This window comes from Cetorhinus maximus, chromosome 12 (genome assembly GCF_964194155.1).
Source record: "Cetorhinus maximus chromosome 12, sCetMax3.hap1.1, whole genome shotgun sequence".
NCBI classification, from domain to species: domain Eukaryota; kingdom Metazoa; phylum Chordata; class Chondrichthyes; order Lamniformes; family Cetorhinidae; genus Cetorhinus; species Cetorhinus maximus.
Window position 1 is genome coordinate 121,864,078 of NC_135890.1, and position 24,320 is coordinate 121,888,397.

Here is a 24,320-nt window from a genome sequence, read left to right on the forward strand (position 1 = left end):
ACCTAACGCATTCAGATTCCTTTGCAAATATAAGTAACAGTTTCCCTTTAGTATCCAGAATATGTAGTACAACAAACCCTACAAGGTCTTTGAGTAAATAACTTTCAAAGTCAAATATACTCAGTACCATTTTACTAAGGAATAATGAAGATAAAGTACGCAGCAAACGCCAAATCTTAAACCGATTCGACTTGCCTCAATTCCGGTTTCCTTACTCTGCATAAAATGTACTCAACAGTCATTAGCAATCAATATTTTTCAAGTGCAATAAGTTAAAATTGAATTGGAGTAGAGTAATGCAGAAAATGCCTATTTATATGCAGCACATCCATCAGCATTTGAATAAAGGGACAGGATAAAGTTTTGGATAGAAACACTTCAGCACTTGACATATCTTCTTTTCACATGCTGACAGATCTGTTTAATGCATCTCCATGGTTAGACTTAAAACTTTCACCTCTTGCATTTTCTTAAAATCTCAAAGAAAAACTTTCTACAAGATATGTTGGCATCGTCCTATACTTACCTTTTACCATTTTCCCATCATTAACAGGCTTATCAGTAGAACTGGTGCAGTCTGTTTGGGTTATCATAGCATTTGATACATTTGTACTGGTCACTTCCTGCTGTACTTCAAACTGTAAGACATCTGTAGTGTTGCTTTCAGAACATATGAGAGTACTTGATGCCACAGACTCCTAGAAGAGGATAAATTAGCATTAAAGGGCATTCCAGACTAATTTTAAAATACTAAAAATCTGGATTTATACAATACATGTTGCAGCGGGCTATGACTGAAAGGCAGCAGCCAATGAAGGTGCCCTTCAACTCCATTGTACGTTAATTAAAAACTTTTAACTGCAATGGTCTTCCCCCATCTCTGAACCCTTCACAGCACAAGATGCACATTCAGACATTACAGTTCAGTTCTTTGCCAAAAAACAATAGATAAAACAGAACTGAATAACACACTGGTGTTCAAACTGTAGCTGGTGGGCCACACACAACCCACAAGCTATGGCAACATGGCACTCCAAACACAGGAAACTCAGTTCTATTAGTACCTGTATTTCTATTAGTACCTGTGCAAAATCTTTGAAAAGGCTGTTAGTGTCTGTGATTAGGTTATAAGTTAGAAGACAAAGATCTGTTTTTTTATTCTTTCATTGGATGTGGGTGTCATTGGCAAGGCAAGCATTTGTTGCCCATCCCTAACTGCCCTTGAATGGAGTGGCTTGCTAGGCATTTCTAGGCCATCTCAGAGGGCAGTTAATTTGTTGTGGATCTGGATTCACAGATCAAGTAAGGATGGCAGATTTCTCAAAGGGCATTAGTGAACAACAATCGATGATAGTTTCATTGTCACCATTACTGAGATCAGTAATTTTATTAATTGAGGTTAAATTCCAACAGCTGCCACGGTGAGATGTGAACCCAGATTCCCAGCATTAGTCTCGGTTTCTGGATTACTAGTCCAATGACATATCCACTATGCCAACGTCTCCCCTGTTAATATCAAAAATTTATATATGCACATGAACTTAAACCCTATATTGTGGCCCTCATCAAGGTTCTGTGATATTCATTATTTTCCCACAGAACGTTAATAGCACAGGAACCACTGATAGGAACAGAATGAAACAAGCTATTTAGGCTCCAACTCCAGGCAATGGCGTAGTGGTACTGCAGGTGGACTGGTAATCCAGAGACCCAGGGTAATGCTCTAGGGACCCGAGTTCGAATCCTGCCACGAATTTGAATTCAATAAAACTCTGGAATTAAAAGTCTAAGGATGACCACAAAACCATGGTCGATCGTTGTAAAAACCCATCTGGTTCACTAATGTCCTTTAGGGAAAGAAATCTAGCGTCCTGGCCTACATGTCCTCAACCTTTGAACTAGGGCAACTAAGGATGGGTAATAAATGCTGGCCTGGCCATGAACGAATAAAAAAAAAAATACTATTAATTTCTGGGCGTATTAGAGGAAGTGAATCAAGGCATCAAAAAGAATGCAGAGGAGATGTACTAGATTGGCATGAGGAATGTAGAGATCGGGGAAACTTAAGAGCAGAGAAGGTTGTATAATACAAGTGTTTGAAATCATTAAGGGTTTTGAGACAGAAATCGCTTCCACTGGAAGAAGAGTTGGTATTAGAAGAAACAAATATAAACTAATTGTCCAAGAACCAGAGGCAAAGCAGTAATTATTATTATTTTTTAAACAAGCAACTTTTGGTTACGATCTGCAATATACTGCCTGATGGAAGTAGATTCGGTAGTAACTTTCAAAAGGGAATTAGACGTGTACTTGGAAAGAAATGCTGGGCTATATATAGAAACTGAACTGGACTAGCCATATAAATACCATGGCAACAAGGGCAGGTGAGAGGCTAGGAACCCTGCAGGGAGTAACTCATCTCCTGACTCCCCAAAGCCACAAGTCAGTAGTGCGATGGAATATTCTCCCCTTGCCTGCATGAGTGCAGCTCCAACAACACTCAAGAAGCTTGACACCATCGAGGACAAAGCAGCCTGCTTGATTGCGATGGCGTAGTGGTATCGTCACTGAATTAGTAATCCAGAGACCCAGGGTAATGTTCTGGGGACCCAGGTTCGAATCCTGCCACGGCAGTTAGTGGAATTTGAATTCAATAAAAAAATCTGGAATTGAAAATCTAATGATGACCATGAAACCATTGTTGATTGTTGTAAAAACGCATCTGGCTCACTTCCTTCCTTTAGGAAAGGAAATCTGCCGTCCTTACCTGGTCTGGCTGAGTGACTCCAGACCCACAGCAATGTGGTTGGCTCTTAAATGCCCTCTGAACAAGGGTAATTGGGGATGAGCAATAAATGTTGGCCTAGCCAGCGATCCCTACATCCCATGAATGAATTTTTTTTTTTTTTAAATTCACACCACTGGCGCACAGTAGCAGCAGTGTGTACCATCTACGGGATGCACTGCAGGAACTTGCCAAGGCTCCTTAGACAGCACCTTCCAAACCCAAGACCACTATCATCTAGAAGGACAAGGGCAGCAGATACATGAGAACACCACCACCTGGAAGTTCCCCTCCAAGTCACTCACCATCCTGACTTGGAAATATATCACTGTTCCTTCACTGTCGCTGGGTCGAAATCCTGGAACTCCCTTCCTAACAGCACTGTGGGTGTACCTAGACTACATGGGCTGCAGCATTTCAAAAAGACAGCTCGCCACCACCTTCTCAAGGGCAATTAGGGATGGGCAATAAATGCTGGCCTAGCCAGTGATGCCCACATCCTGTAAATGAATTTAAAAAGGCAAACAGCTGTTGCCCTCTATTACAAGGAGGAAGAACAGGAATAAAGGAATCTTGTGTACAGCTGTACAGGGTTTTGGTGAGACCATTGTGCACAAGTTTGGTCTCCATTTCTAAGGAAGGATATACTTGCCTTGGAGGTGGTACAAAGAAGGTTCACTAGATTGGCTGATTGGTTCCTGGGGTGAGAGGTTTGTCCTTAGATGAAAGGCTGAGTAAATGGGGCCTATATTCTGTGGAGTTTAGAAGAATGAGGGGTGATCTCACTGAAACAAATAAGGTTCCGAAGGGGTTTGGCAGGGTGGGCTCTAAGAGGTTGCTTCCCTGGCTGGGGAAGTTGGAACACAGTTAGCACAGCCTCAGGATAAGAGGTTGATCATTTGGTACTAAGATAAGGAGACATGCCTTCACTCAAAACCTCGAGAATCTTCAGAATTCTCTGTCTCAGAGGATTGCAGATGCTCCGATGTTGAGTATGCTTAAGGCTGAGACAGACAGATTTTTGATGCCTCAGGGAACCAAGGGATACAGGAACTGGGCGGGAAAGTGGAACTGAGGCAAAAGACAAGCCATGATCATCTGAATGGCGTAGCTGGCTCGAACGGCATGCAGTCCACTCCTGCTCATATTTCTTATCTAAAGATAGAGATAGAACGAAATACATCCTATTATATAATTTAACTCAGTACTAAATAATATGCCTTTGTGAAGCTTCAGGCAAATGAAAAAAATCATTTGCCTAGACTTTCAAATGCTCTTTATTCTCTCTATATAGAAAGCAAAACCTCTACTAGTTAGAGCAATCATATAATCTAGGTTATTCAAAAATTTAGGACACAAATCTAGGGCTGCTTTATCCAGTTGCACTAGAGTTAAGAGCAAGCAACACAGCAATTGGGCATCATAAAAGGGGAAAGTTAATGAGAGGAATTCAGAGACAAAACAGAAACATGCCATTCCTGACAAACTAGCATGGATCATATCCTTGTCTCGTGCAGATCAGCAACACAGACATGAGAAAGGAGTGGATAGAACAACAATATCATTAAATCTTGGACGACAAGTGGTGCCTTACGCAGACAAGCATTGTGCCAAAATTTCCTTTAAGTTAATGATTTAACCACCTGCTTCTAATTTACCCCAGCTCTGAGGGCTTCAGTACAACACCAGTAATTGGCCAACAAGGGTTTCCTATTAAAATTGAATGTTACTTGGGCCTGATGGGACACTGACCTTTTCAGGAAGATTAAGCACATTGGTCAACTGGTGCTCGCCCAAAAATAACCCGACTTCAAAGCCTTACTCGTAAGACTCCAGGAATCACATTACACAAATCAATAGGGTGAAGTTTCCTATGTCTGCATCATTGCCAATAAGCCCTTCAGGAAACTGGAATAACCCAAGCACTGCAGCAATTACATGATGTACAGCAATATGAAGTATGGGACAGGCTTACTGTTAGCATTTAGAACTTTAAATCAGGGTGCTGGCAACAATTTTGAATTTACCGGTGGAAAAAGCCTGAAAGGAAAACACTCTATATAGTACTTTAACTAATGACAAGGTTCATAATGGCAAAAACTAGAGCAGGGAAGACAAGAACTTGACTAAGTTTTCCTCAGTGTAAAGCAACAATAGAATTAATTGCTGGAGAAAATCTCATGATGAGAGCTAGGAGCAAATAATATCCTGTGATTGTGATCCACTTGGATCATTTGTACCTGGAGGGTGAATGAGTAAGGAAGGATGTTTAAATTAGACAGTTATGGTGCAGGGAACAGTAAATTCTCACTACTGTCAGATGCAAAGGTATCAATAATACTGTTAATTTCTTGTGACAGGTTCAGAAATTCAGTTTTATTTAAGCGATACTTCTTTTTTGGAATGTCGAAGCCCAGTCTCAATACCTGCAGTGTTGGCAAAGCATTCTAATGATGTAATCCACCCATGAGTGGCACCAATAGTGATGGGAACCAATTCCACTTCTCAACATTAAGAATTAAGAGCTCTGAAGAAGGGTCATACGGACTCGAAACGTCAACTGTTTCTCTGTCCACAGATTTATAAGTGTGAGGTGATGCACTTGGGCAGGACAAACAAGGCACAGGAATATATGACGAATGGTCGGACCCTGGGAAGTACCGAGGATTAGAGGGACCTTGGTGTGCATGTCCACCGCTCTCTTAAGATAGCGGGACAGGTAGATAAGGTGGTTAAGAAGGCATATGGGATACTTGCCTTTATTAGCCGAGGCATAGAATATGCTGGAACTGTATAAAATGCTGGTTAGGCCACAGTTACAGTATTGCGTGCAGTTCTGGAATCCACATTATAGGAAGGATGTAATTGCACTAAAGAGTGTGCAGAGGAGATTTACCAGGATGTTGCCTGGGCTGGAGAGTTTTAGTTATGAGGAGAGATTGGATAGACTGGGGTTATTTTCCTTGGAGCAGCAGAGATTGAGGGGAGACTTGATTGAGGTGCATAAAATTATGAGGGGCAAAGATAGGGTAGACAGGAAGGAACTTTTCCCCTTGGTGGAGGGATCAATAACCAGGGGGCATAGATTTAAGGTAAGGGGCAGGAGATTTAGAGGGGATGTGAGGAGGAATTTTTTCACCCAGAGGGTGGTGGGAATCTGGAATTCTCTGCCTAAAGGGTGGTAGAGGCAGAAACCCTCATAACATTTAAGAAGTATTTGGATGTGCACTTGCGATGCCATGGCATAACAAGGCTATGGGCCTAGTGCTGGAAAATGGGATTAGAATAGTTAGGTACTTATTTGACTGGCGCAGACTCAATGGGCCGAAGGGCCTTTTCCTGTGCTGTAGACCTCTGACTCCATGCTGCTAGGCCTGCTGAGATTTTCCAGCATTTTCTGTTTTTGTTTCAGATTTCCAGCATCTGCAGCATTTTGCTTTTACTTAAGAATTTTCTAGGTAAAAGTGGTTCCTAAAAATAGGCAGATATTATCAGCACTTCAGAGTGTTATAGCTCAGTTTCGAGCAGCGTATAGTGCACAAGGCATGGGCCTAGCAAACCATAAACATCTCAAAGTGTTATTTTTTTGAAGCCAAAATTTGCAATTACTTTCTAATTCATGCTCAGTTGCTTGCTGTAGAAGAAAACAAAAAAGGGTAAGTGTCCTGACAAATTTATATGCCACATTCAAGCAGTATGTCCAGATGAAATACCTACTAATTTTTCCATGCCTTTCCAAAGTCTTTTCTCCAATTAATGATAGCAGGAAAAGCACCTTTTCCCAGGTAAAACCTCAAGCACACATAAAGCAGCACTCAGCCAAATGAACTAGTAATTTAGTTGATGGAAACTCATGTTTCTTGGTTGAAATAAAGCTAACTAGATAATGAAATCTTTACATTTTAAACAGTGAAGCCTCATCATGTGCTGTGTTATTACCAGTTTTTCCATTGTTGATCATTCTAAATGATCATTAGGGAAACACTGGAGCATTTTCCAAAAGGAATTCAGTTAGGAAATTCTCCAATCAATTGAATTCTTCTTGCCAGGAACGTATAAGAATAACTACACAAGGGATAAAGTCATTGTCTGACTAGAAATATATATCAGCAGCTCAAGAGCTGGTTGTATACATTTTTACAGAATTGTCATTCAGCTACCTTCTAATAAATGGATTTATTTTTTCCTTTAAAAGCACTTAATTGCAGAAAGGCATGTTCCTCAGTACCAAAACAGCTTACTACTTTGCCCTCACACAGGATTTGAAAAAGGGAACCAAGGGTAAAGTGGACAATGTTAAAGACTTGACAAAATATTCTTTAGGGAAGGTTTTCAGATAGATTTCAAAACTGCTTTAATCTGACTGGGATAACAAGGAAGAAATTATTTGACAAAACTATTCAAAGAGCTTCCTAAAAATGATACAATTTAAAGCAGGAACGTAATGTACAAATTGGAAATGGGTATAGCTGTTATACATGTTTAGAGCTCCTTTTATTTAATTATATAATCCTAATCGTGTCCGATCAAGTGAAGCCACATTAGAACTCTTCACTAACATACATTAACATTAAGCTTTGTTGCTGAAACCCTTGTCCATGTTTTTATCACCCCCTCACCCCACTCAACTATCCCAATGCTCTTTTGACCAGAATCCCATTGTTCACCTTCTGCAAACTCCAACTCATCCAAACTCTGCTGTCATATCCAATTCCACACTAAGTCCCACTTACGTATCAAAACCCTGCCTTTGATGGCCTATACTTCCCACTACCTCAATTTTGAATTCTGATCTGCAATGAAATCCCTTCAAGGCTTTGCCCAATCCCACCTCAGGAACCTCCACCAGCCCTACAAACCTCCCCGAAGGCACTCAGCTCCTCTAACTTTGGCCTTCTGGGCATCCCTCTTTTCCTTTGTCAAACATTGGTGGCCCTCAGTCAAGCAATGCCTCAATTTTAAAATTTCCATCCTAGTATTCAAATCCTCCATGACCTTGCCCCCTCCCTAACTTTAATATCCTCCACCCCTACAACCCTCCAAGATCTCTGCACTCCATTAATTTTGGCCTCTGGAGCATTTCCGATTTTAATCACTCTACCTTTGGTGGCCATGCCTTCAGTTGCCTCGGCCCTAAGCTCACGAATTCTCTCCCTAAACCTGTTTATTTCTTCTCTGTTCCTTTAAGACACTCATTAAAACCTACCTATTTTTGACCAAGTTCTCGGTCATCCGCCCTAATTTGTATCTAAGTGGTTCGGTGTTAAATTATGTTTGATAATGCTATTGCAAAGCGCGTTGGGATGCTTTACTAACTAAAGATGCTTCGGAAACATAAGTTGCTGTATTCCTGATCCCTCCCGTGCCAAAACTGCCAATTGTGAAGAAAATATTATTGAATGCAATTCCCTCAATCCAGGTTAAATTCTACAATTTAGTGTTTTTAACAGCACTATAACTCCAGATGTAACTGATACATTTCCCATCCAAAATTCATGCAACGGATGCCTTCGCCTCACATTTACCCAGTTTACCATCAAGTTTAACATTGTGCACCATGGGCTATTTCATATTCAGCAGGCCTGGGTGAGGTGGGCAGACTGGACCAAAGCTTTGCAATTAAAATTTAAGTTTTATGAAACAGACTTACATTACTCATTTATAATTCTTGCTGACGGGTTCACGTGGTCTCTTGTACTCAAGGTCTCCACATATTGCAGTCAATTTCTTGTGCAACATATTGCAGACACATGATTTATGTACACCTAATAATACGTATTTTTTATCACCACCCACAAATAGATTTCAAAAATTTAGATTTTATCGAATATATTCAACGCCAAATTAGTCAGATTTTTGATCTACAATGGAGTCAAAGGTTATCGGGGGCAGGCAGGAAAGTGGAGTTAAGGCCACAATCAGATCAGCTATGATCTTATTGAATGGTGGAGTAGGCTTGATGGGCTGACTGGCCTACTCCAGCTGCTTCTTGTGATTTTAGATCTGAAGCTCACTGCAATCTGATCATCTATAGAAGCAGAACAAACTTATTGCAGACGTCGACATTTTCAATCCAAAAGGATTTATATCCATCCAATAATGGATTTACAAAATAATTGCGGTTGTCATAAATATGGAATCATTCCATGGTTGTAAATACCAGTATCACTGTAATTTATAACCTGAGAAAACATACTGATCTATGAGGCACAAAACCACCTATGGTGAACATGATTCATTTTACTATTATGACAATTAGGTTTCATGGCCATGAACCTGAAAATAGGGGCAGAGTCTTAAAAGCAATTACTTTTTCTACTGTTCTTACACCCTGTCAAACAAAATAATCTTGGTAATCCATTTGTAATGACAATTCTTGTTCCTATACTATTGCTTGCACCCATAGCTTAAAACAAACAAACCAGTCTCAAACCTTTGGAATGGATGTCTTCCTCCATACAATTATTTATATTCTTTATGCATAACTGGTTTGGAAGCTATTTTTTATTACAGAAATAAAAAACTTATGTGAAAATGAAAACAAATTATAGACAGCACGTTTAACCACCCACTCTGCTATGCCTAATTAACATTCTAACACAAACTCATTTCTATCTTCAGACGTATTCCCATTCTTATTCATATTGAAAAATGAATGGATAGCCATTTCTTCTACTGCACCTGACTTCCACCGACTACATAAGGGTTCTCAATTAGTTTTTTTTAATGGTTTCACCACTGAAACAGAGCAAAGATTGGAGGAATCTTTAATTCATACAGAATGCAGCACAACAGAAAATCCTATCCCCCCTTCTTGCCCTCAAAAAGAATTCAGGAAAAGCACAATATTGCCATTAAAAACAAGAAACAGAACCCATGTAGTTTCTACAAGGAGCAGCCTATCCTTAACATATTACACTCAGATAGCATATTAAAAATCTGCCTCCTCAATGTACACTTTCGAAACTGTTTTGGAGTAGTTTCTTACTCAAGCAGCCGATCTATATTCTTTATTTAAAATAGTAAATACTGCTGCTTCTTTGAGGGTGGTTTTACATTTCTTACAAAAGCAAAATACTACAGATGCTGGAGATTTGGAATAAAAACAAAAAGTGCTTGAAAAATGCAACAGGTGTGGCAGCATCTGTGGAGAGAGAGAGAAACAGAGTTAGCATTTTGAGTTCATTATGACTCAGTTCCAAAGAAGAGTCATACTGGACTCGAAACGGTAACTCTGGTTCTCTTTCTCCACAGATGCTGCCAGAGCTGCTGAGCTTTTCCAGTATTTTTTGTTTATATTTTTCATGTCTGAAAGTCTTCCATATTGCTTATCATGCCAATGATCAATGCTAAATACCATTTGATGATGCCAAATTTGCTTAATCCAGTATTTAGTGTGAATTGACACTGCCTGAAACTACTCATCTATAGTAAGTATGAACTGTGAGAAAGAATAGTGTTAAACTTCTAAAGGACACATAGCTTGGTGGAATGGCAGGCAAGTGATAGATGAAATTTAATGCAAAGAAGTGTGAAGTGATTCATATCGGTAGGAAGAACGGGAAAAGACAATACAAAATAAAGGGTACCTGAACAGAGGCACCAGCAGGAATATGTCCACAAATCATTGAAGGCGGCAGGGCAAGTTCACAGCACAGTTAATACAGCATAAAAAATAGGGATAGAGTACAAAATCAAGGAAGTTATGATAAACTTGTATAAAACACTGGTTTGGCCTCAATTGGAGTACTGCATCCAGTTCTGGACACCACACTTTAGGAAGCATGCAAAGGCTTAGAGAATGCAGAAAAGATTCAAGGGAATAGTTCCAAGGATAAGGAACTTCAGTATCATAGATAAGACTGGAGAAGCTGGGGGTGTTCTCTTTGGAGAAGATTGAGAGGAGATTTGATTGATGCATTCAAAATCATGAGGGGTCTGGATAGAGTTGATAGGGAGATGCTGTTCCTATTGGTGGAAGAATCGAGAACTAGAGGATACTGATTCAGGCTGATTGGCAAAAGAAGCAATGGCAACATGAGGAAAAATCTTTTTACACTGCAAATGGTTAGGATCTGGAATGCACTGCCTTGGAGTTATGGAGGCAGATTCAATTGGTACTTTCATAAGAGAATTTCGAAGCGGAAAATTTAAAGTGCTACGGGGTAAAGTCAGGGGAGTGGCACTAGGCCAATTGATCTTGCAGAGAGTTGGCACAGTTATGATCGGCTGAATGGCATTCTTCTGTGCTGTAACCAATGTATGATTCTATAATGTATTTTTCCAACTTTCAAAGGAAGAGAAACACCAAAACAGAAATAGATCAGTGACTGCATTCCTAGTTCCCCTTCTGTTAAACTTCACTTGAACCCCAACACAAAGCTTGTCTGAAAGACATCGAGCATATAAATGTGCATCCCTCGCCCCACCACAACCCTTTTACCTGTGGAATACTGCACCCTTCCTTTTGAGAGAAGTACTGCTTCTTGAACTCATAATACGCATTGTACTGATGCCAGGGCTGGAGAAACTCAAACCTGAAAGATACAACAGTCAAACTCAAAATGCTTTTTTTTTTTAAAAACAGATCACTATATAAAAATAGATTTCAAGCCACATTTAAACAAAAATTGAACACATCATCAACTTGAAAAAAACTATATCAAATCAGATTGTAGGAAGTTGTGTTTCTATCATTTGCTATTAATTATTATATCTAATTTATTCAATTGCTCTTGAAACTATTAGCAGATGAATAAGACAAAAGACACCTTATCCTCATCCATAAGGTGCTGGCTGTGGCTCAAGTCGTAGCACTTTGCCCGAGTCCCAAGATTTCAGGTTTAAGTCCCACTTCAAGGCTTGAGCACAAAAATCAACACTGACATTCCAGTGCAGTACTGAGGGACAGCCACACTGTAAGAGGTGCCATCTTCAAACTGAGGCCCCCATCTGCCTGCTTGGGTGAACGTAAAAGATCCTATTGCACTATTTCGAAGAAGAGCAAGAGAATTATCCTCGGTGCCCTGGCCTGTATTTCTCCCCCAATCAACAACACAAACATTCAGAAATGTTACACATTAAGAATGAATGGCATTGTCCAAATACTCTTCATGACAAAAAGCAAACAAACTTTAAATTCAAGCAATTAAAAAAAATCAAACCCAAAGAAATGAGAATGGTTTTGATTGCGAGACAAACCTGACAAATCAAACATACACAACTGGAAAACACACTCCATTCTATCTGCACTTACACATTTGGTTGTAGGTACTAAATTTATTTATAAAGGTGGCTTAAGTTTTTTAAAAATTAATTTTTGGGATGCAAGTGTCACTGCCAAAGCTGGTACTTATTACCCATCCCTAATTAAATAAGGCAATTAAGTATCACTATGTTGTAGACTTGAGTACTATATAGCCCAGACTGGGTAAAGGCGACAGGTTTCCTTCCCTAAAGAGCACTAGTGAACCAGCCAACTGGGTTTTTAATGACAATCCAAGAGCTTCGTTATCACTCCTAATAGTAATGCTTTATTAAAATTGTTTTTTTAAACTGAAATTAAATTCTCAAAGAATCATTGTGGGATTTGAACCGATGTTCTCTGGATCATTAATCTAGGTATAAATACTAGTCGAGTAGTGTAACCACTACATCTTATATACCTTATATCATTCCTGTAGAAGATTAATATTTTAACATAAAATTTATATTTTTCCTCATAAACCATGACACCAAGAAGTCTTTTAGACAAGGAAATGTTAAATTAGAACCACAGCATAATTTTATCCTCAAATGCCAAACTTGACTGCTAAATCACATCTGGAAAAATACAATTCCATTGGGATGTGGTGGTGGGTTGGGAAAGAGAAAGAAAATTCTAGTCAATTCCATTGTTCTCCTTGCTAAATATAGACTGTTGTGAACTTTAGATGCTTTATATTAACCAGGAGATGTTATACTGCCTACATAAGTGATTCAAACAACTACTCAAGTCATATTTCAGAAATGTCACCCAATGAAAGCATGGAATGTTATTTTACGCTTTCCTAACTGCATAGTACAATAAACAGCAGTACATGTCACATACCTTTCTCTGTAAACATATGTGGGTGACAATTTCAATTAATTTCAGTTGCAACTGATGCAAAGATTTAAGGATGGTGCAGTCAAATCAAATTGATTTAAATAAAAATTCAAACGAACTAAAAAATGAAATATGATGCTGTGTACTACAAGGGTTAGTTAACTGCTCAACTCAATCTTTAAAAAAAAAATACAACTCTAAATATGGTCCATTGTTTTAACAATAGAAATAATTCAAATTTGAATGATCTCAAATCTTAGTTTCACTATCACTTTAGCTAACAGAATACCCTATTTTAATTTAATTGAAGAAAATACAAAAGTCAATACTATTTTCCTTCTTTCAGTCAAAGAAAATGACATTATCTGGAGGGTGTTTGACAAAAGGAAGCAACTACATTAACATTTCTCAGTAAGGAAATGAATGCAGGATATCGTTCAAAGAATATTGGGACAAGACAATTAAAATACCATGTCTTCAAAACTTTAATGTGTTGAAAATGCAGATCTAAGCAGGATATCAGTCTTCAAATTCCAAGCAGAGAATTAGGGCACTGGGTTCAAAGTCAACTAGCCTCAAACAAAACTAAAAGTAAGAAGCTTTTTTCTCTCCCCCAGAACAAAGAATACGTTGAACAGACTCTAATTTCTTCATCAGGAAGCTTGATGAATATTTGGTTAGAAATGGAACTGGGGCTTATAGGGACACACTCCACAGGACTACTATCTACTGCAGCTAGGGTGGGTGTTTCAAATTTCTGTGGTGCAAGAGGGTTGAACACTAGAGATGTGAAGATGGCTGAACATACCATTTTTGCACTATTATCTCTGGATGCCAAGGAAATTCTGTACCTAACAATGCCATGAAATTAAACAAGTGGGGAAAATTCAATTCGAGGGTGGACAAGGCAGAGTTGCCCTTTCTTATACCATGCTTCTTATTTTGTCACGTCTTCGTACCAAGTGTCAACTCAAGGATCAAGATGGGGGACTTATTCTGCAATAAATCTAGGAATATATTAATTATAGTTCTGATTATTAATATTACTGCAGCATGTTTATGGCACATAGTTTTAAAGTAGTCCCAGAAAATTACAACAATCTTCAAACTAACTGTAATTCTGAGGAATGCAGTGAGTCTAAAGCACACTACATCCAGCTGAAAGTAGTAAAGACTTGAATGGAAGCCGCCTGATATGCATGAAGTGAACACTTTATTTTCATTTCAGATAACCTAAATTTAGAACACAAATATTTAAAGCAGTCATAGAAATCCGTTTTTCTTATCTGTTTTGCAAAACACTAACAAGCATCCAAAACATTGCAAATGTACAGCCAGCCAGCTTTGCACGTTGCCACTACCGAGTGTTATGAATTTACACAGGCCCTGCAATCACAACCATATTGTTATCATGTTGTCAAGCTTCCCACTGTTCTTCTCCTGAGGCTACTGACTCTCGCAGGCACATGATGCCATGGGTGTCTGGAGCCCTTCAGTAACTTGCCCAAGTGAGTATTTGTCATATGTGATCTTGACAAGAAAGCCTAATTCAATCCTAAACAGATAACCACAACAGACACCTGGGGGAATATTGGGACAAGACAATCACAAGGGGGAAAACCAAGCTCATTTTCCCTCTTCCTATCTCAAGGGCACCAAGCCCTATTATAATGCCTCAGCTACTGCTGGTGCTGGGACCTTGTGTTGACCTTCTAAATTCAAACTAGGTTAAGAACATAAGCTATGACAAAGAAATAGACATTAAGGCCTATGCCTTCCAATATACCATGCATGATGATACTATCGTGGTCTCTATCAAGTCCAATCAAAAACATGCTTGAGCAATCAAGATCGGGTAAAACAATCAAAATTAGAAAATAAAAAAGCCTCCTACAGATAATCTGGCCGTAAACTGAATTTATCGTAACACTTTCCATAAAATATTTAATGACCCATGTCCAAATTTATCCATCTTGTGTTCAAATTTAATTTCCTACCATATAATCTTTCTTAAAGCATTGATTCTGTTGAAAATCCAATGCATGTTAAACACTGAGATGGAAAATTTCAATGAATCTCTAGTCTTGCATACCTTCCTTTATTTGAATCTAGTGATTAATTTCACAATTACAAACAAGTTTGGAAACCTATCTATAGAATAGCACCTGTCCCTTTCATCATTTAAACAACCCGATCAATTGCCTCAATCTTCTTTCTTCAAATGAAACGTTCCAGCAGACTATCCTTAAAATTCAGAACTGCAAGTCACAGAATCATCTTAACCATTTTTCACTGCACCCTCTCCATTAAATCCACGTCTTTCTGAAGAAGCCGACACAAACAGAGCCTCGACAATGAGCTAAGAAGTAATTTATTTTGATTTGTGATCAAATGTCCAGCGTTGTATCCTGAGATCTGATTTAAGTCACAGAGTAAATATTTACAGGGAACTTTCAACCAATACACAAGTTTTTCTCCTTTTCTAATGAAAATCTATCCATTGCATATAAAGGGCGATTCTGGAGTCATCACTTATTGAATTATTATAAAAGAATGACAAATGGTGTGCAAGTCATAATTAATGCAACAAATTTCAATTATTGCAAAATGATTTCTTACCGTGTATCATTCTTGTCTCTTACACTCGTTTCAAATTTGGTTCCATTCCTGGCTACATACTCGGCTAGCTTGTCAAGGACTGGTTGGATATCAGGTGGAGGGGGTATAATAACAGGAACGACAGTCGGGGCACTGAAAAGTACAACATAGGCAAGTTACACAAACAAAGGAGTACATGGTGACACAATGATAGCACGTTGCAATCTTTCTTTCAATCTACAATAAATAAAAATATGAACGGCAGCCTCCAATCCCAAAGGTACCAAACAAATTCTCTCCCTCCAATCAAAAAGGACAGCTTTTTACAGACAATGCCCAATGGTGACACATTACAAATACTGGTTACTACAGCATAGAAACACAGAATCCTAGAAAATAGGAGAAGGAGTAGGTCATTCGGCCCTTCGAGCCTGGCTCCACCATTCAATATGATCATGGCTGATCTGATAATGCTCAACTCCACTTTCCTGCTTTCCCCCCCCATAACCCCCAATTCCATTACTGATTAAAAATCTGTCTATCTCAGCCTTGAATATACTTAATGACCCAGCCTCTACAGCCCTCTGCAGTAAAGAATTCCACAGATTCACTACCCTCTTGGGAGAAAAAAATTCTCATCTGTCTTAAATGGGCGACCCCTTACTCTGAGATTATGCCCTCTGGTCCTAGACTCTCCCACAAGGGGAAACAACCTCTCAGGGTCCACCCTGTCAAGCCCTCTAAGAAACCTATATGTTTCAATGAGGTTGTCTCTCTGAGGGAGTCTTCTAAACTCCAATGAGTACAGGCCCAACCTACTCAACCTCTCTTCAAAAAAATCCCTCCATACCCGGGATCAACCTAGTGAACCTTCTCTGGACTGCCTTCAATGCCTGTATATCTTTCCTCAGATAAAGGTTCCTAAACTGTTCACAGTATTCTAGATGTGGTCTAACTAGTGCCTTGCATAGTTTTAGCAAGACTTCCCTATTTTTATACTCCATTCCCTTAGAAATAAAGGCCAACATTCCATTTGCCTTCTCTATTACCTGAACTTGTATGCTAGCTTTTTGTGATTCATGCATGAGGACACCCAAATCCCTCTGTGCTGCAGCTTTCTGCAGTCTTTCTCCATTTACATAATATTCAGCTCTATTCTTCCTGCCAAAATGCATAACCTCACATTTTCCCATATTATATTCCATTTGCCAAGTTTTCGCCCACTCACTTAACCCTGTCTATTTCCCTCTGTAGACTCTTTGTCATCCTCACCACTTGCCTTCCCACCTATTTTTGTGTCACCCACAAACTTGGCGATAGTACATTCACTCCCATCATCCAAGTCATTAATATATATTATAAATAATTGTGGCCCCAGCACTGATCCCTGTGGCACTCCATTAGTTACAGGTTGCCATCCTGAAAATGCCCCCTTTATCCCAACTCTGCCTTCTATTAGTTAGCCAATCCTCTATCCATGCTAATATACCACCCCCAAAAACATGGATTCTTATCTTATTAAGTAACCTTATGTGCGGTACCTCATAAAATGCCTTTTGGAAATCCAAAATATATTACATCTGCTGGTTCCCCTTTATCTATCCTGCTTGTTACCTACTCAAAAGGATTCTAATAAATTTGTCAGACATGATATCCCCTTCATGAAGCCATGCTGACTCTGCTTGATTATATTATGTATTTCTAAATGCTCTGCTATTACATCCTTTATAATAGATCCAACATTTTCCCAATGACAGGTGTTAAGCTAACTGGCCTATAGTTACCTGTTTTTTGTCTCCCTCCCTTTTTGAATAAGGGTGTTACGTTGGCAGTTTTCCAATCCTCTGGGGCTTTTCCAGAATCTAAGGATTCTTGGAAGATTACTACCAGTACATCCACTATCCCTGTAGCTACTTCCTTTAATATCCTAGGATGCAACCCATCAGGTCAAGAGGACTTATCAGCCTTTAGCTCTAGTGATAATTATTGTATTTATTTCCTGCCCCCCCAACTTTTTCCTGTTTCCTCATTATTATTTCCCCAGCCTCATTCTCTAAGGGGCCTATGTTCATTTTGGCTTCTCTCTTCCTTTTTATATATTTAAAGCTCTTACTGTCCGTTTTTATATTGCTTGCTAGTTTACCCTCAAAGTTTATTTTCTCCCTCTTTATTATTCTTTTGGTCTTTTGTTGGTTTTTAAAAACTTTCCCAATCCTCTGGCTTACCACATTGCATGTTTTTTCTTTCAATTTGATACTATCCTTAACTTCCTTGGTTAACCATGGTTGGTTTATGCCCTTCCTAGAACCTTCTTCCTCACTGGGATATATCTTTGCTGTGAGTCACGAACTCTTTTCTTAAACGTCTGCCATTGTTCAACCACCGTCTTTTCTGCTGAACTCCTTTCCCAGTCCACTCCAGCCAACTGTGCCCTCATTCCATTGCAATTACCGATATTTAAAGGTTAGCACAACTGTTTCCGACCCAGGTTTCTCACTCTCAAACTGAATGCTAAATTCTACCATGTCATTGTTTCCTACAGGATCATTTACTCTGATAAAAACAAAAAACTACTGCAGATGCTGGAAATCCAAAACAAAAACAGAATTACCTGGAAAAACTCAGCAGGTCTGGCAGCATCAGTGGAGAAGAAAAGAGTCGACGTTTCGAGTCCACATGACCCTTCAACAGAACTGAGTGTAGTTAGGAGAGGGGTGAAATATAAGCTTATATTTCACCCCTCTCCTAACTACACTCAGTTCTGTTGAAGGGTCATGTGGACTCGAAACGTCAACTCTTTTCTTCTCCACCGATGCTGCCAGACCTGCTGAGTTTTTCCAGGTAATTCTGTTTTCATTTACTCTGAGATCATTTATTAAACCTGCCTTATTACACATTACCAGATCCAAAATAGCTTGATCTCTAGTTGGATCCACAACATACTGTTCTTTTTACATATTTATAGAAGCTTTTACAGTCTGCTTTTATGTTCCTTGCAAGTTTACTTTCAAACTCTATTTTTCCCTTCTTAACAATCATCTTTTAAAACTGCTAGCTGATACCCTTTGGCATTGTTCAACGTTGAGTAAAAGGGCACATTGTTTTATAACTGGGATGTTATTAGACAATAGCTAATCTCTTGTGCAGCCTTCTAGACAAAAATCAGTAAGTGTCTTCCCTTCCAACCATCTTCCCTCCTTATTTGCTACTTGATTGCGTCGCTCTGGGGTAATGTTAAATTCCTCCTTCTGGCAGAACAAGAGTTAAAATTGAGTGGCTCTGTATTTGCGCTCCATTCCCACCCCTTGCTGCTTTTGCCACCAGAGGAGCTACCTGCCTGACTTAGGCACCCTCATTAATATGACTTAAGTGAAAATGTTAACGACACAATGAATGGGGAGGTCAACTACAAGCAAAATCCGTTGAGGGCAGCAGAAGGCCTAAAAGATATGTTTTAAATTTCATCTTTGTGGAGTCACGAGGAGCAAGAGTATGTGTTTCTGCTGTCTTCGGCTCTTTCCCCACTCACATCCATGAGAATTTGCTGAAACACTCGCCACACATCTTGCCCGAGTGGCTGCCAAGCCACTCGAGCTTTATCTGCCAGTAGTCAGACTTTGCAGATTTGGTTCGGTGAACAACTGATCGCCGGGTCAAGTAGGAGACAAGCAGTTACTTCTCAATTCTCCCATGGAAACTCAAACTTGAGGGTCTTGCTGACTTTCCACCCAGGAGTTAAAATTCTCCCTTCTGTCTTTGTCTTTTAGTCTTTTTTCTACTCAAATCTTTTGCATTGTGGTTTCCATTTTGTTAACTTCTTTGCCACTGCTTTGTATTCATCTTTCTTTTTCCTGGCACCGCACCTAGCCCCCATCCCCCTTTTTGTTTTGCTTCCAATTCATCTGTACAGATCCCACAAACTCTTTTTTCTAACATTTTTGGAGCTCAAAATCTGCACTAAGATTACAGCCAACCTGTACTAGGCTGGAGCTGGCAGTAGGTTTAGGTAGTGACAAGGTATCCAGGATGTAGTGGAACATCGAGTGACAGAAGTCTAAAAGCTGGGAAGGGAGCAACAGGAGGTTGGGCATGGGGCCAGAAGCTGAGAGTACGCTTTGGGAATAAGATCTGGGGAAGAGAAAGGATTTGGGACCAGTTGACAGGCAAGGGTGTGGCATAGAATTTGTTAGTACTATTTTTTGGGAGCGGCAAGGGGAGGGATAGAGGAGAGAATAAACTAGTGTTGAAGGAAAGATAGTTCAATCACCATAAAATAGTTTTTGACTATTACCATGATTCATATGAATTCACACTTTCAAAAAGGCTAGTGTTTTTTTCCCCCCAAATATTGCAGTGCTGACCAAAATGTTCCTATCTGATTCCCACTCTAGTATTCTTCTCTCCAATAAAAATTCTCCTTTTTATGCTTCATATATTTTAAGTTTCTCCTGATGTATTGTATTGCGTATCTTGCTTTTGCATCAAGAAGTAACTTTGACTAACCGGATATCAGAGAGGCCTAGCGGAGTGGAAAGTCAGCATTTCATGGCTTCTAACTGAAGCGAAGAGATCCACTGTAGTTAAAGCAGCAATCCAGTTTGACAGTACACATGCAGGGAAACTAGATTGGGATGGAGTTCATATGGACGATTAGAATGCTCAATTCCTGCCAAATCGGCAGAGGTGGCCCTAAGTAAGTTACCACAGCTCATTTATACAAGTTAAAACTAGAGAAAGCTATAATGTTGAACTTAAAATGTCCCACCTGACTGTGGTTGTAGAAGGGACCTGGATATTACTGTTGTCACCCTCTGAGTGTGGTGGAGGTGTAGTTCCAGAAGATGGAGTTACAGATGTCCCAGTTGTAGTTGGCACAGCCATCTCTGAAGGCAAGGCGCTATAATAACCAGAAACTTCCATTCCTGGAGGTGGTGGCGTTAAGCAGTATGTACCGTCAGGCATCATGTAATATCCATAATACATGGCTGTCACTGCTGCTGTAACACAAGAGATATTTAATTAAAACTATATCCAGTTACTTTTCCCATGCTCACTGAACGTTCCAAAAGTTAACGAAACTGTCATTTTTCAGTGCTTTTACTTAACAGTATACCTCCAGAAGCTTAACCACAATTGGACAAAATTGTTTCAATATTTATTAGATAGCAATGCCAAAATCACCAATATACTCTATTAGACCAGTTACATCTAAAAAAGTTAGCAAACTGAATTTTAACTGGACTTAGTTTTTAAAAAACCCTACCATAATCCTAATTTAAGAAGTCAATTCTTGACAAATTAGTTTTGCATTTGTCAGGATTCAACCATAGCGCTGAAACAATTCACTTGATGCAAATTACCTCATTAAATCAATGTTGATTATCCATCCAAGTACTACAAGATTGATTGCATCTTCACTCAACTAGCCTTTTTAGTTTTACTAACTGAATTGCACTGACTGCAGTGTCAAAAGATGACTAAGGATCAAACCTCATTAGACCTATAGTAGAATCTATTTGTTCATGGAGTTGCTGTCAATTTTGCTTTGAAGCATCAATCAATTCTACTAGAAAGCATAAATTTGTTAATCAGGTGGGGGTGCAGAGGACATTCCGATCCCAAATAACTTACAGGACAAAACTACATGTGTATAAGCTTTACCCCACATGCCCCTACCTCTGCCCCCAAAGCTCCACAAGAACCAGAGAAGTATTCCCCTGCCAATACTTTCTTTATATTACAACACAGCCATCCTAAACGACCGAAAGACATAAAAACAATCATGATAAGATCAATACCTACATTCTGGGTAAATATAATCTAGACAGAGTATTGCATTACTGTGTACCAATATATGTCTACAGCCTTAGAGATTCAAAGCTGAGACGCAGAACATTTATATTGGGCCAATAATTGAAGCTGAGTACTAAGTAAAAGCCCTGTAATCCTATTTAAAGCATCACTAATTGGAAGGGGTCAAAAGCAGATCAGTGCTGAGGGAGGAAAACCTACTAGCCTTGCTGAGGTAGAAAGATCACATTCCATCTTGCATACCAAAAGAACAAACTAAACAAACACCTGCAACAGAGTATGCATTTAAATTTTCCCCATGCCAAATGACCAATGAACAAAAACAATTTCTTAAACAACACCTTCCAACTTCTAAACTTACAAGGAACGTGTACCAGAGTAAATATTTTAATTTTGGTAGCACGAACACTTTCTTGGATGATTTCCTTTGCTTTTACATCATCGAGAATTAGTTATTGACCTAAATAACTGAGTTGATTTACCTAGGATCTTCCATATTCAATCTTCTTTAGAACCCAAGGTTATTACAGATAAAAAGCTTAAAAAATAAACATGGATAGGTTTAAAAAGATACACATTGAAACAATTCACCATTTCTGCCAGTAAAAATCCATCCACTACAGCTCACAATAATGAATATCTCTATTTCAAACATTTTTTGCTCACCATTAATATTTGAAGCAGATGAAGATACAATACTATGAGGTGAGAGGGGAGTAGCACCAGCAGTAGTTTCCAATTACTCCAGTAAATACCTAACAGACACAATGTGCTGCTAGGGGAGGCAGTGGCATTGTCACTGACTAGTAATCCAGAGACCCAGGGTAATGCTCTGGCAACCTGTATTCGAATCCCACCACGGCAGATGGTGAAACCTGAAAAGTCTGATGACCATGCTGATTGTTGTAAAAACCCATCTGGTTCACCAATGCCCTGGAGGGGAAGGAAATCTGCTCTCCTTACCTGGACACGTGACCCCACTTACTCTAGTACTCTTAAATGCCCTCTGAACAATGGGCAATTAGGGATGGGCAATGACTGCTGGCCTAGGATCACTGGAAATTGGTCTTGGGGATTCAATACTATTCAGTCTGCAGCTTGCCAGTCAGGCACTCTGGAAGAGGGTGGACGAGGGTGGCTCAACTCTCCTGGTTCTACATTAATTAAAGCGGGGAAAAAGACAGTTTACTCATCTCCTGTTTGACAGCCTCTATTTTGTACCCATTCATACATTTGTAAAATGTACGAAACAGGGTCCAATTTCATCAGTAAAGTCTGCAGTGCCATGTTTCCTCCTTACTTAATAAATCTGTGATTTTATCCAATCTAATTGGCTGTTTTTCACTTTAGTTAATTGGCTACTAATGCAAAGTCTTTCTACTTGATTTCGAATACATTTTCAACCACTATCAAAAAAATAATTCTGCAATATAAACTCATGACAATAACGTCACCCCATTCCCTTAAATTTTATTCATTCATGGGCTAGCTGGGCCAGAATTTACTGCCCGTCCCTAATTGCCCTTGAGAACTGAGTGGCCTGGTAGGCCATTTCAGAGGGCATTTAAGAGTCAACCACACTGCTGTGGGTCTGGAGTCACATGTAGGCCAGGCCAGGTAAGGATGCCAGGTAAAGGACATTAGTGAACCAGATGGGTTTTTACAACAATCGACAATAGTTTCATGGTCATTATTAGACTTTTAATTCCAGATTTTGTATTGAATTCAAAATTTCACCATCTGCTGTGGTGGGATTCAAACCCAGATCACTACCCTGTGTATCTGGAATACTAGTCCAGTGACAATACCACTACACTGCTGCCTCCCCTTAAATGACAAGTATAAACTAACTTAGCTATTCAATTTCCTTCTTATCTCAATAATTTAGCTCTGGGCATATCTTGCCATGCCCAACTGATACTTCAAGAATCCACCCTGACCCCTCAGTTCATGCATTAAAGAAAGCACATACAGAATACACTCAGTATTCCCTCTCTCATCCAGCTGCCTGTCTCCCCACATCCTTGTTAGTTTTTAACCTACTCCTGGTCATGCCTTAACATTTCCCACTTCTTTGGATTCAATATTTCTCCATCAATGACCAAGAAATGGCTCAAGCTCTGCTCCACTGTATTATCTGTGAAAATCTTCACTCTGCTGTCGATCATGCTCGCTTCACATGGTTTAGTTTGTAGGTCAGTTGAAGAATTGTATTTATATATTGATGTAAGGGTTCCTCAAATAATTTTTACAAAAACCTTAGATCACATACTTGAATTTTGATGAGGCACATTTTAACCTGTCCATTCAATCAGTCAGATCCCCAAGCAATCTCTGCATTGAGAAATCTGATCTGTTCAGTAACAAAATAGATCAATCACCTCTTCCATAAGAAACTACACACAACCAAATACAGAGGCACACATCCATGACATTCCATCACCCATTCCACTGCAGACCTCTCAAAATAATTTTAATACAAAAATATAAATAATTCATTATAAAACGCAGGCATAACCTATAAACTTCCTGATGTTACCTTCCAACTTCCTGGTGTTACCTTCCAACAGCTCTGGTCTTCCCCAGCTCTCCCATTTAGAACAACCTTGAACCTAGGTACACCCTCCAAGCTTTCAGAAAATACCACACCTGCCCATACCACATCACTTCAAGGCCCAGTCTAATTCAAGACCAACATGAGGAATCAGTGTGCAGCAGAGCAAAGACATGTGCATAATTTAAAATGTGGCTCCCTCTATTCCATCCTTGGCCTCCATCTTGTATCTATCTGCTTCCTCTTGAAGAAGTTATGTAGAGGAACAGGACTAGTTTCCATAAGTGTGCTAAAGACACCAAGCTCTATCTGTCCACCGCTATTCCCAAACACACACCTACTGCTGCATTGTCAATTGCCTGTCTGACTTTTTTTCACATTTATTCATTCGTGGGATGGGTATGTCACTGGCTAGGCCAGCATTTGCTGCCCATCCTTAATTGTCCTTGAGAAGGTGGCAATAAGACTGTTCTTGTACCTACACC

At 39.4% G+C, this 24,320-nt stretch overlaps 1 protein-coding gene across 7 annotated transcripts in view; it reads right to left on the bottom strand.

Moving 5' to 3' along the window:
* The window catches only part of sfswap (splicing factor SWAP), a 108,167-nt gene that overhangs the window by 59,147 nt on the left and 24,700 nt on the right, over nt 1-24,320 (bottom strand). For 6 of the 7 annotated variants that reach the window (XM_078554553.1, XM_078554550.1, XM_078554555.1 and 3 more), the window contains 4 exons: nt 20,236-20,467; nt 15,492-15,623; nt 11,229-11,322; nt 527-698 (listed from right to left, as the gene is read on the bottom strand). In XM_078554553.1, the coding sequence (XP_078410679.1) occupies nt 527-698; nt 11,229-11,322; nt 15,492-15,623; nt 20,236-20,467 (630 nt within the window). The remainder of the gene's footprint in view (nt 1-526; nt 699-11,228; nt 11,323-15,491; nt 15,624-20,235; nt 20,468-24,320) is intronic. The other variant, XM_078554551.1, reaches the window with a different exon arrangement.